Source organism: Panthera uncia, chromosome X, assembly GCF_023721935.1.
Source record: "Panthera uncia isolate 11264 chromosome X, Puncia_PCG_1.0, whole genome shotgun sequence".
Lineage (NCBI taxonomy): Eukaryota > Metazoa > Chordata > Mammalia > Carnivora > Felidae > Panthera > Panthera uncia.
Window position 1 is genome coordinate 10,351,098 of NC_064817.1, and position 17,884 is coordinate 10,368,981.

General features: G+C 39.4%; 1 protein-coding gene across 2 annotated transcripts in view; it reads left to right on the top strand.

Moving 5' to 3' along the window:
- GLRA2 (glycine receptor alpha 2) overlaps positions 1–17,884 on the top strand; it is a 183,464-nt gene that overhangs the window by 69,802 nt on the left and 95,778 nt on the right. For both annotated transcript variants that reach the window (XM_049643470.1, XM_049643469.1), the window contains exons 6-7: positions 2,242–2,379; positions 3,984–4,198. In XM_049643470.1, the coding sequence (XP_049499427.1) occupies positions 2,242–2,379; positions 3,984–4,198 (353 nt within the window). The remainder of the gene's footprint in view (positions 1–2,241; positions 2,380–3,983; positions 4,199–17,884) is intronic.

Here is a 17,884-nt window from a genome sequence, read left to right on the forward strand (position 1 = left end):
ATGGCTTGCTCTGTCACTTTCTCTGTTTGTAAAATGCAGAGAATAACAAGTGCTACTGACCTACAGGGATGTTAGGAGATTTAATGAGGCAAGGGCAAGGAAATACTTTTAACTTCTTGGTGTAGACAAATGATAAAGATAAAAAGACGTGTCAACTATTATTAAAAAAAGAGGCAGTCACAGGGTTTCCTCCTGATCACTTCAAATCACTGTAGATTTCCCTTGAAATTCCCTACAGAAATAAACAAAATAATGAAATGTCTTTGTTTTAAGAAGTTAGCGGGGATAAAATGAGAATTTTTGATTTACAGTAGGCTTTATGTATTTATTTTTTTCCCTATTGTCCCTTCTCCTGAGAAGAAAGTTGAGAAAAACATTTTCTTATATAATGGTTCCTTTCTTGTGTCTTCTCTACTGGTCCAAACTCTCCCCTGCCTCACCCCAACACTTATTTTCTCTGTAAAACAGCAACCATAGCTGTCATCTGAGGCTCCTCCAAGATTTAAAAAGCTCCAATTAGTAAATATGTTTGGTTCTTGCAGGCCCTGGAAGTAACGAAATCAAAGAAGCAGCGGTGTGTTTACCTCTGACTTTGAATGTATAGGGTGGGAATTATTCCTCACTTTTTTGCCCTCATGTTACTTCCTCCCTCCTTCCCCCTCTCTTTGACTCCTCTTTCTGTCCCAGTGTGGGACTTCAGGATGGCTGACAACAATTATTATTGTGGTGGCCAGTAAGAAGCTTGCCAGATAAAGATGTGGGGCTACAAGGATACAGGGCTATAAGCTTCTTGCAGTTGTTGGAGACACCCAAGAAGCACTCTTACAGGGTAGCAGTGCAAGAGACAGGGTTGGCCATTCTCTTAATGGAACATCAATGCTTGCACAGGGTTCTCTTTGTAATTCCTTGACGTCCATGCTTTCCTTTTTGGCTTTGAATAGAAAAGGTGGTCCAAAGAAAGAGGAAAGTAGATTCCAGTTAACTTTGCCATTGATTTCTGGGTGGCTTTGGTGAGTCACTATCTTGCAGTCAACAAGAATAAGAATCTATAAACTTAATAAATATGCTGAAGCTATTGGCTAGCCAAGACCTCATATAACATCTCTTGTGCTACTCACTCTCATTTTAGAATTCAAGTATCACAAACAAAGTGGGAAGGGAGAGAAATGATACCTGAAGGTATAGCAGCCTTCATTTCTGAGGTGTGAAAAGGTCCAGGAGCACTTAACAGATAGTGACCTAGTTAGCAGGAGCTTAGAAACTAAGAACTAACTTTGGTTTAATAAACTGATAACAATCTTACTGTGGCTGGTTCAAAAGTCACATAACAATAGGACATTACATAGTGGAGAATCTGTTTTACTTCCTATGAATCATTGTGATGAGTGGGCCCATTTAGCAAGATACTAGCACACATGGATATTCTTGATTTGCGTTATTCTACAGCATTCCCCACTTGGTAAAATAACATAAGATTGAACATAAAGACTTTAAGATACGCTTTCTGAAAATAAAGCTAATATACCCTAGAAGAGGGGCCACACTTGCAATGGGAGTGTTTTAGGCAGCCCTGTAATGAATTCATTCTCATCTAAAAAAAAAAAAAAAGAAGAAGAAGAATGCTTTTCATTTAAAATACTAAGCCTGGTGCCAAGAATCGGATTGTCTTACTGGGTTGTCAGCTCTTTCAAGTAAAGACAATCTTCAAAGGATTTTTATGTTTATTTACTGGTTTGTTCTTCAGAAAGATTTAGTAAATAAAGAGGGTAGAAGAAAATGGACTTCATAGATTCCATCCTCCCATTACACAGAAAAAAATCATCCAGAAATAGTTTGCTCTCTTCAATATCTTTGGGTCCAATGACATGTAGTTGTCATGATTATAGCTCTTTTATTAAAAAATGCTCTTGGGGTGCCTGGGTGGCTCAGTCAGTTGAATGCCCAACTGTGGCTCAGGTAATGATCTCACAGTTCATGATTTCAAGCCCCACATTGGGCTCGATGCTGTCCGTACAGAGCCTGCTTCAGATCCTCTGTCCCCATCTCTCTTTCTGCCCCTCCCCTGCTCATGTGCTCTCTCTCTCAAAAATGAATAAACATTTATCTTTTAAAAAATGCTCTTGAATTGACTGAGCATGTGTCGGCTTTAGATGGCTTCCTTGCTTGTTTCTTTACATAGCTAGACTTTCGAGCTTTCTTGAAAGATGCATTCAGTTTTTCACTATGATTTGTTTACTCCAGTTGGGTACACGATGAATGACCTGATATTTGAGTGGTTAAGCGATGGTCCAGTTCAAGTTGCTGAAGGACTGACCCTGCCTCAGTTTATTTTGAAAGAAGAGAAGGAACTTGGCTACTGCACAAAGCACTACAACACTGGTAAGTTTCCTTTCAGCTGCTAAACCCAAGTGGACTCTATCTGTAGCATGGAAGATCCATCATATCACCTTAATTGCTAGCTCTTTAGCAAGAAAGTGGAGGTACAAGGCACAGACCTGGGCTTGGCTCAAAACCCCTCTAGAGATAGATGCTTATACCCTCTGGAATAAGTCAGTGGGAAAAATAGGTAAGTCCTCCAAAATGGAGACAGAAGGAAACAGATTTGGGAATCTTTTGCTGTTCTCTTACTGACCATTTGCTGTCAAATGAATCTGAGGAAATGTGTACAAGACCTTGTGCATAGTGCAAGAAAAGCATAAATTCTGGCCCATCCCTGGCATCCACTCTTGACATTGGATCCTCAAGTCAGTTTGTACTCTTTGACTTAGTGGGAGAGGACTAACCACCTAGGTCTCTGTAAACTCAGGAATACGGTTGCTGTGCTCTCCAGTCCTGGATAGGAATAGGAATTTGGATGAAAATCAGCTGGCAGGAATTCAGCTGGCTCTAAGGTCATGCACTGTCAGTAGTGTTGATAGACACACAGGGCCAGGGGAGAATGGGAGATCATGCCTGCCCAGTAAAGCTGATGGCTTTTCCTATGGATGTCCCAGTCTTTGGTTCTACACAGGCTGATCATGGAGAGACAAGCTAGACAGGATGGTTTGTTCAGTGACGGCCCCAGGTCTCTTGCTGAATAGAATGTTCGTGAACACTTATTCCTGTAGTCAATGGTGCTTCTAATGAAGTGACCAAAATCTGATTCCAAAGTGTTTTTCCTGACCAAGAGGAATCCAACCCTATCTCCTGTAATTTGTGTGGACTAAGCCAAATTACCTTCCGAGGTTCTGACTCCAAACCAATTAAAGAAGAAGAAAAGTGGCGAGGGGCAGGAGCTTCTGTCTCTTAATAGTATGTCCAAAGTTTTAAAACCTTTGTATGCACCCTTTTTTATAAGTAATATACCACTGTAAACAGATTGTAGGAATATTCTAAATGTCCTCAAGCAATTACCCAGAAAGCTAGGAAACTGTTACAATGAGTAGATTATATGCACGGCATATACAAATGTACATTTTTCTCTTACTATGGCTAGCACAAAGACAGATACACAGTTATCCAAATACTTTGAGAGCTCCGTGTGAACTTTACCATTTTCAACTGTTACATATTATATGCTATACATTTTATGCCATACATATATACTGTAGGTTATATGCTATATATTTTATGCCATGCATATATACTGCAGGTTATATATTATATATTATAACTTCACAAAACGTGAGTATTTCTTCTGGTCAGTTTCTGAAAGTCTTGCAAATTCTGAAACTCTAAATAATCAAGCTATAACAAGCACAGAGTTAGAAAGTTAAATATGCCACATGGTCTGGGTCCAATGACTCTTTAGATCACTCATTCTCCCCACTGTTACTTCATTACTGGTTGATTTGAAAAAGAGTTGAATTGGTTATGCACGGTGGGCATTTTATGCAATCTTCTAAATCTACCTGTAATACTCTTAAAAAGAAAGCAACAGTGGGAGGCTGGAATGGGAAAGATAAATTCGAATTGGATTTTAAATAATTATTTCCTGCTTCCAGGAAAGTTTACCTGCATCGAGGTTAAATTTCACCTGGAACGCCAGATGGGGTATTATTTGATCCAGATGTACATCCCCAGTCTGTTGATAGTCATTTTGTCCTGGGTCTCCTTTTGGATAAACATGGATGCAGCCCCTGCTAGGGTCGCACTGGGCATAACCACCGTCTTGACGATGACCACCCAGAGTTCAGGTTCCAGGGCATCTCTGCCAAAGGTAAGAGATCTCCTCACTTGACAAGTGACCAGGGGTGGGAGGGCAGGTGTCAAAGGTCTTGTGGGCTGGCAGATTTTGTGAGGACAGAAATGTTTGCCATCCTGTGGTATTATGGGAGGTGTAACACAATAAGAGAACGGAGAGCTGAGTTTGAGAGAATTAGAGCTCTGAGGACCTAGGGGAAATTCCTATTCAGATCAGTTAGGGGAGATGGGGAATAAGGGTTGACAGAGAAGAGGAATGAGTGGAGGCAGAAACATGGCTCAGGAATTATGTCTAAGAAGCCTTTGAGTGATTGTGACCTCATGCTGTTCATGAGCCATGAAGCTTGCAGGAATCAGCAAGACTGAGGCAACTTATGCTGTATTGTCCAGTATTTACTGGTGAGGCTATGGTGATTCATATGCTCAGTGAAGTCATGTACAGTAATAAACGTTTGAATGAAGCTCCTGGAAATTTACATAGAAACGCCATACTAATGAGTATATATGAGAAATAAATGTAAATATTAGAGTGCAGCAGATCAGATACGTGAATCTATACAGCCATTATGGATTGTTACCTGAAGTGCCACAAAATGTCTATGTAACAATCTATAATGGCTGTATAATTTATTTTTATATAAGGGCAGGCCCTCTATATTTGTAAATATTCCTTAAGCAAGTGAGGATAAATATCCTGTTTGTGAAACGTCCCAGCACCCCAGAAGTGTGCCTATGTGGGTTTCCTTTTCACTGACTACATTGAGCCGCGGTCTTCAATTTTCTAGGAGTGTGAGTTCAATTTAGTATTCACTGTACACTGTCTTATACTGGTTGAGCCGTCTCTCCAAAACCTAGTTCCAGAAAATAATTGAGATATAATCGCCTGTCTTTGCTGACTTGAGCTTAAGTTCAGCTGTGCTGCATTTGACATGAGATATGTTAGATCATGTTCCGCATTATCTCCTGCGTTGGAAGACAAGATAGCATGTGCAAGAGGTGGGGCTGTAACGGAGATGGACTGAATACTGGGGAAACGGTCATAGCAACTTTCCAAGTTCTATGCCTCCAAAGACAAATATAGGATTTGCATGCTAATGGAGAGAGGGATAGATCTCTCTCTAGTACTGTTTAATTGTCTAGAATGACAAATAGTACAAAATACTTGTGTTGTATTTCTATTGAAATACAGATATCAGAAACACTAACAGCTTCTTTTGCAGCTATGTAATCGCAAATCAATTTTACCTAACAAAAATTCTAATCCACTGCGTGCCCCATCCCAAACAGGTTCATTTGCTTGTTCCTTGTTAGCTGTTAGTTATAGCCATCACTGCATAACATGCCATTGAACCCCAGGATGCACACAACATGTAGTTTAGAATTTAATAGATAGCTAAAGTACTGGTGACAAATTGTAAGCAGATAATGTCAAAATGTAAGACATTTATTGCCTCCAAATTATCACTGCTGTGAAAAAGAACTAGTCCTTTATTTCCAGAATGGGAGCATGAATTTTTATAAATTTGTTACTCATTCTTATTAGCTATTATGATTCTACATCAATGGTCAAAACTATTGCTAAGCAAATGGCCACTGATTAGTGATCTTTGTATGTAGAGGCAATTAGGAACTCAGATAAACCAGAAGATGGTATAATCCAAAATCATTTTCTACACGGCTCTGAACTTGTAGCGGTTCTCCCTTTGCCATAAGCAGGTTCATCTTCCTACGCGTATTTTTCTTAGGCTATTATTAAACATGGTTGGATCACAACTGACTGTGGCGAGATGTGACTCATATAGATGACAGACAGTGAGAAAGGAAAATGGGATAAAAAGTAAGTTCTGGAAAATAAAGAATTGACCATATACTTATTTACACACACACACACACACACACACACTCATTTTGATTTATAAACACTGCAGTCCCCAAGCAGATGTCCCACTATGTTGACTGCTGGCTGTACATTGCCTAAAGCAATGCCCTTTACACACTAGGCATAAACCTTGCACTTTAAAAGACATGCTTATTATAAAAAAACATAGAAAATATCACCCAGTAAATAACTGTTGTTAAGACTTTGGCATATTTCCCTTTAGCCTTTTTTCTACAGACATTTGTAGACAAACCCACACTCATGCACACACCGAAAACTGGATCAAACTTTTAAGACAGTTATATATCATCTGCTATTTCCATAGCATTAAAAATCTATCATGAACTTAATTTGCCATGACTTAATAGTCTATCTGGCATATTCATCATACTTATTTTACTATCTTGGATATTGAGGATTTTATTGCTGGCTTTTCTAAGTGTGATCATGATAAATATATTTGTTTATGAAGGCTTGTGTCTATGTTCTTGAAGACATGGGCATACATTTTTAAATTTTATTTTGCAATGGAAAAAAGAAGAAGAAATTGAAGATGATTAGAGCAAAGGAGGTACAATCTGTAGGAAGATGCCCAATATCTTCTATTCAGGCAAAAACTTTGTCTTGTTCATCATGTTAACTTCAGCACCTAGAACAGTGTTAGGGTTCTTACAATAGTGACTTACAATAGATGAACGATAAATCCTCATTGAGTAGATAAAGAAATTACTGAACAGCCATGTTCCCCCATATACAACCATGCAGAAGACAGACTAAAAACAGAACCTATGAGTAAATTTTTTGTTTACAGAAAATATTAGAGTCCTAATATATGGAACAATCTCCTAAAATATGACATACACTATAAAGGAATGACTATGTCTTCCTTTCCAGAAGTTCTCAAGTAGACTTTGGGAAGAATAATATCCACAAATACATATTTTGAAATACAGACAGGCCTCCTGGATCTAAATCTTAAAGCCTTCATTTCACTCGACCTGTCTAAGCCTGTTTCCTCATTTCTAAAGTGAGAATAACCTTATCTACCCCTTTCAAAAACTGAACTAGGATGAGATGAGGCATTATTTATAGAAATTGTTTAGCCCAGTTTTTGTACATGGTAGGCACTCAAATCATTCTGTTCATCGTTATTGCTCCCAGTCCATAATATAATAGAAAAGACTGCTCCATGGGATGGGAGGATATATTAGAAGACTCATAAAGGGCCTTATGAGTAGAAGATACTATGTTCTTTGGATGGCCCATTATTTGGTTATAATCATGCTGCCAATGAGATGAGCCGAAGTTTGTTATATGTGTGTGTGTGTGTGTATACACCCATGGATGTGTTTTTCATAGGTAGGCAATTTATTAAATGGGTTAAGCTCTAGAGGGTCTGAATAAGCAATGGCTTTGTTTTTCTACAATCACTGCCATTAAACATCCTCAGTTGGTTCTGTTTTCCCTGTCCCTGGAGGACTTCAGAAAGATCCCATAGATTCTCGGTAATTACACGCCATGCCATTAGACCCAGAATGAACAAACATGTGTTTTACAATTTAATAGACAGCTGAAGTATTGGTGATAAATACTTGAGCACAGTCCATTATCCGATTTTTAAACAATCAGCTAGTTTGAATAAAACTTCAGTCTCACAACCAATTCAATGCTCTTTCCCTCCCTTGTCCCCAGCCCAGGCCTCACCTTTGGCTTGAAGATGTGCAGCGAGGTGGGAATGTTGCTTGCTTCTCCACTGTTGAGGGCTGAGGGAAAGAATGGATGGAAGAAAGTTATACGTGATTGACACTATTTGGTTCTAACTCTTGCCTTCTCTAGTGGCAAGCCTCCAAATGCTGGCTTTCTTGTCAGGTGAACTTGAGTTCCTTGGTAATTCCAGGGGCACTTGCACACTACACCATTCCTAGATGAATAATGCAATTTCTGACTGGTGTCATAATCTCCTCTTATCTATCACCTCCTAGCAGCTTATCCCATAAAACATCTTACTCTCAGGGTTTCCTTACTCACAAAGATAGCCCTCCTGGTTGACATGTTTTCAAGATGGTTCACATCTATCTTCCACGCCATGTATTTGGCCCACCAAGAACGTGTGTTTGTTGCCTTGCTAAATAGTGGAAATGTAATTTAACTATTGACCATTCCACTTCCACCCCACCATTTTGGGGATTCCAGCCCACTGCCTTCAGAATTTATCCAGGTAAGAAACAAGTAGTGATGCTCCTGTTTGCATACAAACCCCAAACTACTGAGGACACATGACAGGTTCTCCTAATGACACTTTTACTCTCTGATCCAGGAGCAACCTGTTGGAATTTCATCAGCTCAGCAGATACAAGACACGTGCAGGAGATGCCTGTCTCTTCCCTTGCAGGGGTGGGGGTGAGCCACATTCTCCCCATTTTTAGGAGAATAGAGAAAATGCCGCAGCCCTGTCAATACCCATGAATTCCAATACTTCAATTAATTCTTTTCAAATGTCTAGTCTTCTGTAATAATCCAGGATGTTGGGTGCAATGGTCTCTAGATAGCATTTGCTTTGTTCTAGCAAGTCCTGTATCCTTCATGCACATGTGTAGTCTCCCTTCAGAATAAGGATTTAGTCAAAATTCTGAGACAATATCTCATTCCTATACTGTCACACTTATATATAAACATACTTAATTTTAGAGCTTTATACCTATGAGGGCAAGGACTTCATTGATGTTGTCCTCATTAACATACCTAACACTTAGCACAACGTCTCGCTCAGTAAAGTAGTAGTAGGCGCTCAGTAAAGAGTGGGTTAGTGAATGAATAAACATTATTAATAAGACTTATGGTCAAGTGGTATTCCAGCCATTATTTAATTGGTGATTCATCGTCCATTCATTTATTCAACTGACATTTATTGAATGTTTTCAATGTGCCACCTATTGTGCTAGGAGCTAGGTAAATCAAAGATAAATAAAACATAGGCCCTGCCCCAGGGGGTTGTCATCTAGTATGCCAGAGACATACTAGAAACTTGAAATGGTGACTATTAAACGATGTGGAATATAAGGACATCCAGGGGGATGCCAAACCTATTAAATGAAGGAGGGAGAAGTAGAGGGGGAGGGAAAGGTTGGAGGAGGAGAGCCAGAGAAGGAGGGAGAGAAGGAGTAGTGTTGGGAAAATGGCCTGAAGGAGGGAGCCTGAGCTGAATCTATGTAGCATATTAAATAGGTAAAGTAGGAGGTGGTAAAGGTTATTCCAGGCAATGAGGACTTTCTACTCATAATATTTGGGCTACACTCATAACATAAGCTTTTCTAGAAGACGCTCTGGGCAGGTTTCCAACATGTTTCACAAATTTTAAACACATTTCAAGTAAGAAACTTGTGTTTATTGATTCCAAGTTAATTTCCTGCTTTCCTGCCAACGAAAGCTTTTTGTGGTTTTTGTTTTGTTTGGTCTGGTTTTGTTTGGTTTGATTTGGTTTTCAAAAGTTCAGTCTCTTCCCTAAATACAGGAAAATGAAATACCAGCATGATATCTGTTTCATAGGTGCCTTCCCATTTGAAGCTGTAAAATTGTTGTTTTTTTAAAATATACATCTCTGCCAACCTCCAAGAAGCTGTTCTGCTGGTAATGTTCTATTTGGAGCACAAAACCCCTAATGGTAGACTAAAGGCTGGGTGTATTGTTGTCTTTCCAGCCCACGGGAAAATATCAGGATAAAGTGAATAGAAGCCTGTGGGACATCAGGCAGGCTTCGAGCGTGGCCAAACAGGGTTAAACAATTATTTTCCTTTACTCTGTGTTTTCTATTATTTCTGAATGATTTGCTGCCACTCCTTAAGTGTGTCTTGAGTCCCCATTTGTAGCTGCAGCCCAGAGACTGTAGAGGGGAGAGCTAGCATTGGTAGGGGACAGTTGGGATGATGCAGTGTGCAGGTGACTCTGACAGATCGATAACCATCTCCTTTAAAGCAGGGATCCAGAGGTATTATCTTTGGCCATCATTAACTGAGATGCCCTATTTCCTATATAAGCAAATTTCCCCCTTACTTTTTGGCCATCTGGTCAACTAAGACCAGCTGGACCATTTCAAGCAGCTGCCAAACCCGGGACAGCTTGGAATTTAAAACAAAAGAGGCTTACTATGTTTGGTCTTGCTTTATTTCCCATGAGAATGTTTCTAGCTAGAGGCTTCAGTAAGAGAAACTATGAAAGCAGTAAGGCTGATACCTACAGAAGTTTTGAAATAAGAATTTATCTGAATGTCTGTTTTAACTCTAAAAATCAAAGATGATTGCTCCTTGAATCGAGTACATCCACAGCTAATTGGAATGAATTTGCTAGGTCAGATTGGTATTTCTGGAAGACGGTGGGAATAATTTTGTCTTGTAAAATCCGGATTTTATTTACTTTTTGGATAAAAGGTTGAAAAGTAAGAAAGCCAAGCTTTGGCAAATTGATCTGCAGGCCTGCTTGCTTTAGCCAGATGTCTGCATGTATGGGAGACTTTATAAACTTTCCCTGTTGATATTCCCCAAGCCACAGCAAACTGAAGAGTTGTTGATGTAGTGAGTGTGTGATAAAAATATGCCGAGAGATGACGTATGTGAATTCTCTTGGGACAGAGCTGCAGCACCACTGGCACTCTAGTTCCAGAATGTTGTTGGCAGCCTTTATGGGGAAGCTGATGGTGGGAGAAGCTACCCAGGCTGTGCTTCTGCTCAAGTCCTGGTGAGACTCATAAATCTTTTTGGGATAGCATCTTGAGGTTCAGGATTATAGTTTTTTTAATTTTAATTCCAGCATAGTTAACATACAGTCTTATATTAGTTTCAAGTGTGCACTATAGTGATTCAACACTATAGTGATTCAACCATTGTTCATCACAGGTGCACTCCTTAATCCCCAATCACCTACTTCACCCAGCCCCCAACCCACCTCCCCTCTGGGACCCATCAGGTTGTTCTCTATAGTTAAGAGTCTGTTTCTTGCTTTGTCTCTTTCTTTCCTTTGCTCACTTGTTTTGTGTATTAAATTCCACATGAGTGAAATCATATGGTATTTGTCTTTCTCTGACTGACTTATTTTGCTTAGCATTATACTGTCTAGCTCTATCCATGTTCTCTCAAATGGCAAGATTTCCTTCTTTTTATGGCTGAATAATATTCCATTGTGTATATATACCACAACCTCTTTATCCATTCATCTACCGATGGACACCTGGGCTTCTTCCATATCTTGACTATTGTAAATAATGCTGCAATAAACATAGGGGTAAATGTATCCCTTTGAATTACTGTTTTTGTATTTTTCGGGTAAATACCCAGTAGCATGATTACTGGATCATAGGGTAGTTCTATTTTTAACTTTTTTGAGATCTCTCAAAAAGTTAAATACAGGATTATTTTGAACTCTCTCTTTCCATTTCACTAAAATGGGTAACTATCTGGGTCATATAGCCTAAATGTCTTTGGTTCTTAGAAATGCCACACAGTGAGGTAAAAATGAACTATTATGGAATATGTACTACAAAAAGAAAGAGAACTTTTAAGAAGACTGACGTATCCATAAAATAGATTACAACTCAGTAAAGTAAAGCAATGAGGTATAGTTTTTACAAAAATGGCTGTAATGATTCTCCTCTCTCTATCCATATGCTTTGGGTAGTAGCCCCTTCCCACATTAGCTGTCAACTTGACTATGTGACTTGCCTTGGCCTATGGGACAATGGCAAATGTGACACAAGCAGAGACTTTAAAAGTCCTTGCATATTGTAGCTAGCTTTCTCTTGCTACTCTTGGGATCCTATAAATACTACCAAGGGAACAAAGCCGGGCTACCCTATTGAATGACGAGAGACACATGGCCTGGTTATCTCAATTACCAAGATGACAGCCAGCTGACCACCACTTCCTTGCTCACTGGTCTAGGTACACTGGCCTCCTGCAGCTTCTTGAACATGCCAGGGACATGCTGTCATCTTTGGACCTTTGCAATGACTCTTCTCTGGGCTTGGAATGCTCTGACCCCAGATATTTACCTGATACGCTTTTCCAAGTCTTTATTCAAATCCTGCCTTCTCAATAAAGCCTGTTCTGGCCTTTATCATCTCACCCATGCCCTCATCAATACCTTGACCCAACTCTTCAGTTTGTTTTTTGTTTTCTCACCATACTTTTATTACCTTATAGCAACACTCTTACCTATATCAAACTCGATTATGAATTAAACTTATTGTACATTGCCTGTTTCCCTTCGCTGGGCTATGAACTCCCTGAAGGCAAAGATCTTTATCTGGCTTGCTCCCTAAAACAGCACCTAGCCTATAGTATATGCTCAGTAAATGTTTGTTGACTGAATGAATGAACGAATATATACCTCTCTAAAGTCTAGTCGTTGTGAAAGATCCATCAAAACTTTCTCTAGGATATAGAACAAATAAAAGGAGCCCACATAGCCAGGGGCCCATCTTTCCTTAACTGGCTGGCTGTTCATTACCACAGAGAATCCTGGCTGCCTACATTATGTTACTGTCACATAATTACATTATTATAAAGTTTCACTTCTCTGTACCAAATAGCATTATGTTCCTTTTTCATTGATAGCTATTTCTTATAGAGAAATCTAACCAAAGAAATAATAATAAAACAGCAATGGTTTAGATGATGAGAGAGCACCCAGACAGGCGATTTTTATCTAAGTTTTGCTTCCTCAGCACTGTCACAACTAATTTGGAAGTTTCTCGGCATGCCGATGAGAGTGTCCATCTCCCCTTCTTGCTCCTTCAGTTTGTTCGGATGCAAGCATATTCTCTGAATTCTCATGGAGGCATCTAGGGCTCCGTTCTTCTGCCATAGGAGCCCAGTCAGCAGGAAATACTCCCCTTTCCTTACCTAATGAAAACCAAGTGGATCTGTGTTTTTCTCTGATTTTAATGTCATCAAAGACTATTTGCGCACTGAAACCTCAGGACTGCTGTGGACTGCGTCGAGGACTTGAGAGGCCATGAGCTCCAATCTGAAGCAAACTGCATATGCCTAACGCAAATCATGTTCCATCCCTGCCCCCCAAAAAAGGGCAACTGCAGTTGCTTTCCAAAAACGACTATGCCTTAATGAAGTCAGAATATCAAAATATTTTCCAAACTACACATGAATTGATCTTCTAAAATCTTAAACGTTAGTGTTGTTAGAAGAAAGGGCCTCAGCAGTCCTATTAGGGATATGAAAACTGAGGACTATGAAGGTGAATTCACTTCTCATTTTTTAAGATCTGCTTGAAGTGGATGCCACTTCTTACACGAAGCCCTCATGGGTCTCCATAAAATGTTAATGGCCTGTTTTCCTTGCCTCTATGGAACTTTGTGCATTATAGCAATCACTGCATTTTGGGCTAGTGGCTTAGTGACCAGGGCCCGTGTGTACTTGCCCTAAGTTCTTGTAAACCCCTAGTATTGTTCAACTCTGCGCAACTCAGGTGACTTACAAAGAACCCCTCAGTAGTTATAGCTGAAGCACTGTACGAAGACTGTGTTCAACAATTCCTGGTGTTCGGGGATCACAGTGTGAATGACTGCTGGAGCTTAACTGGCCTGAGAAGAAAGCATCACTAAAGTAGGGGATCTCAGACTGTGCTGCACTTTAGAATCAGCTGAGGAGATTCTCAAGCTCTCCCAGACTTCACCACAGACAAATTAAACCAAACTATCTGTCGGTAGGATCGAGGCATCAGGATCGAAAAAAATTTTTTTTAATGTGTAGCCAGGGCTGAGGCTGTGGCTCCGAATTTTAGTGTCTGGGGAAATGTTTTCAGTGTTGATCATGTACCAGAATATATATTCACTTAACCGTCACAACAACACTCTGGATTGGCTATTATCATCCTCATTTTGGAGAGGATGGTACTAAGGCACAGAGGAGTTAAATAGCTGGCTCAAGTTCACACAGAGCTAGACCTTGAACCCAGGCAGTCTGACCCTGAGGTGGTAGGACGAATCACTATGCCACAGCATCTGGCCTCATTCTTGAGTTCCTTCTTTACGCCTGCTGCCGGGCTAAACCCTCTACGTACGTTCTCACTGCAAACAGATGATGCGAGTGCTACTTTGCATCATCACTTAACAGGTAGGGAAACTGAAACGTGATGTGGTTGAGCAATTTGTCCACAGTCATTTTTCTAGCGAGCGAAGAAACAAGATTCAAACCTCAGGTCGGTTCAAATCCTCCTACAGGAAGAACTAAGAATTTTAAGTTCCATCACGCTGTCCGTACTATGCTAATTACAGGTGGAAGCTTTTGAGTGGGAGAGAAGTTATTTTTCAGCCTCTGAAATCCCTCTATTTGGCTGTGCATATTGTATTCACTGTATATTATGTGCAGTTGGCATCTCTGTTCATCATTCTGATGAAGAGACAATGCTTGTCTGATTGCCCTCTTTCATATTATGAAGAACTTATAATGGTTCCTGAGACTTCCATTACACGTTCCTCCTCAGCAGACTTTCCAACTGAACTCAGTTGCTGCTTATAGCTTCTATCGGCTGTAGCCATTTTAACCATCATTTTCATCAGCTCACATGAATGATTACGTTAAAAGCCCAACCAGGTATGAGCCATTATCTATCATTTAATGTCGACTAAAAAGTTGAGCAAAAGCAGATCGGATGATCATCAACAATAAAATGGTTAAGTTGATGGTGGCCTATTCATACAATGAAATGACAGATACGGAAATGTAAGAACTGCAGTCACACATAAAAACAGAGATGGATATCTCAAGTCCAAGGTTGAAAAAACAAGTTAACAAGCATACCCACAAAAAATTCACAGGCGAAACGAATCTATGGTGTTTGAACTAGAGTTATGGTTGCATTTGGGAGGTAGAGAGGAATTAGAGACGGGGAGGGACCACGAGGATTGAGCTCCAGGGGTCAAGCAATGTTCTACTTCTTGACCAGGGTGGTTACATGGGCATGTGCATTTCATGGTGATTCACTGAACTGTACAGTCGTGATCCTGGTACTTTTTTGTTTCCAATATAAATGGCACACTTTGTTGATAAAAAGATGAATAAAGGTGGTTTGGTAAAGCAAAGAAATACAGGTTCCCCAAATGAGCTTACAAGAACATTTTGGCACAGAGCCATTCTTTTTCTTGCTTTTAATTTTCTTTTTGGTCCTGGTAGTTTTAAAGATTTTTGTAACAAAATTTTTAAAAACCCAGATTGCACCAATAACGAATAAACAATAGATAATATTCATACACGTTAGGCAGCTTCCTCTTTCTTTTTCAGAATAAAAATAACAAAAGCTGATATTTTTTGACTCTGGGTCCCAAACTTGTGATTGAGTGCTTTTCCTTCATTTATTATTTAAACCTCTTCACAATCCTATAAGCTACATATTATGGGTCCCATTTTCTAGATAAATACATAAAAACTCAAGGTTATACAAGTAATAAGTGCCAAAGGCAGAATTGAAACTTAATTGGATCCTAAATATTCCTTTCTTACTATGCCACTTTCCTCATTTTATAGTCACTAATATCCCTTCAGCCTTTAGAATGGATGTCCTTTACGGCTGTGTGGTTCATGTGCTTGATGGTCGATTGATGAGTCTCAAAGGATTCGGTAACCTAGAGATTCCTTCCATATTCTTAACATAAGGTGCACAGTGTTGAGTGATCGTAGTGAATTTTTCATCCAGCTCTGACTTGCCCCTGCCACAGGCTCACCCTTCCTCTTGCTTTCCACCGCTGTTTCCTGCCCATTTGCCAAACAATCCTTTCTTACGGAAAGGGAAATTAACAGCTTCCTGTCACTGGAGAAAATCTGAAGATCCAAGACATTATACAAATTGATACCTAATAATGTTTCTTGCGCTATGTAACCTTAATTAAAAGATTATTAAAAAAAAAGGAAAGAACATGTTTGTAATTGGCTCATATAGAAGACCATTTCCCTTTACCCATAAATTTGTTGGTTCCAAACCATATGCACGGGTTTCTCTTTTTGTGGGACTCTAGAGAAAGTATGGTCTGCAAATACGGAAATACGTTATAGGACTAGTCTTTAGTCATTCCTTTTTTTTTTTAAATATTCATAGTATATCCTATATTCTAAGACACACACTTTTTCCTATTTTCACAGCTCTGAGTTTGAGTTGCCACTTAAAAGTGAAGGCAAATCAGAGTTTAATCAGAGAGGTTTTTCTTTCTTAGTGGTATGTAAAATCAGGGCACATCTTACAATTACTGGCATCTTGGATTTAGTGAACTATTATACAGAACTTCTTCTAGAGCCAGCCACTATGCTTGGCACTGGGCATATGAAAGTGACTAAAACATACATGCACTCAGCCTTCAGAGAGCTTGCGTTGCACTGGAGTGCCAAATATTGAGCATATGATTAGCTGATGATACTGCAATAGGCCTATGGATGATCAGGTTTTCTAATTTGGTTGTGGGAAGTCAGCCCTGTTGCGAACTCCAAATACTCTTTCCTCTAGTCCTTTCTGGCTGTCCTTTCTCTGGCCTCAGTTACTTTCCTCACAGGTAGGCACTTATTAGTACTTTGCTGACTGCTCCAGAGGAACCTTCTTCAGACCTCTAGAATCTCCCCCTCTGTCTCTCTCAGTAATTGTCTCCATGCTGGCATTCTCTCCCGTGAACTCTAGGCTCTGTGGACACTATGTCTTCATGCCCTCCATGCCTCTATGCCCTTCAGCTCCATGTCTCTTGGCATCATGACCTGAAAACTCTCTCAAAACTAAACTGAAGCAATAGCGGGACTGACTGCATTTCTCTTCTATCTTCCAGGGATCCTTGTCCTTTTTTGCTTAATGTCTAAGTGCCTGGAAATCCATTTTTTCCCCATGTTTTGTGCAGATTTTTTAGTGATTCAGGACGGAAGGTAAATCTGGTTCCTGTTATTCCCTCTTGATGTTAAGTGGAAGTCAATGCTATGGTTTTGAGTCCTTGGTTTAGTTTTAAAACCTGACATGGGATGTAAATAAACTGCGACCATTTAGGCAATTGAAATAATTACCAGAAGCGGCAGTAGCTTGTAATGCTAAGAGTAGAGTTGTTCTAATCAATGAAGACTGCCTTTATTAAACACACGGTCTATGAACTCTAAGACCGAGAACAAATGTTTTGTAAAGAAATTAATCATTGGTATGTATGGGCATGAATATTAATATCCTAATGGGAAAATTGGTTTTGCTCTACAAAATGTTTCATCAAAAGATGTGCTTCAAAGTGGTATATTCCAACATATGTAGGCTTATAGTGGACTGATTATCCTTAACTTTTTTTATAACACACTCTGGACTTCTTTGGGAAGAAGGGACCTTACCTCCCGTTCGGCAACTCCTCTCCACGAGTCAGTTTCTCTTAATGGTTCCCGTTTGCCCCCATGGAAGCAGTCACTTATTTACTTCATTTAGGTTTAATGCAATTCACTAAATATTCAAGGTACACCTGCTATGTTAGGCATTAAGTAGGTCAAAGAGACGGTAAGATAGTCCCTGCCCTTGAGGAATTTATGATCTAGTACAAGAGTCAGCAAATATTGTCTGCAAAGGGACAGTCACAGACCATATGTAAACAAATGTGTAGGTATGTTCCAATAAAACCCCTGACCTAATAGGAAGAGGCAGAGAAGTACACAGAACAATACATATATATATATGTACATATATATATACAATATACAATACATATATATATACAATATACATATATATACACAATATACATATATATACATGTATATACAATATATATACAATATACAATATATATGTATATATGTACATATATATATA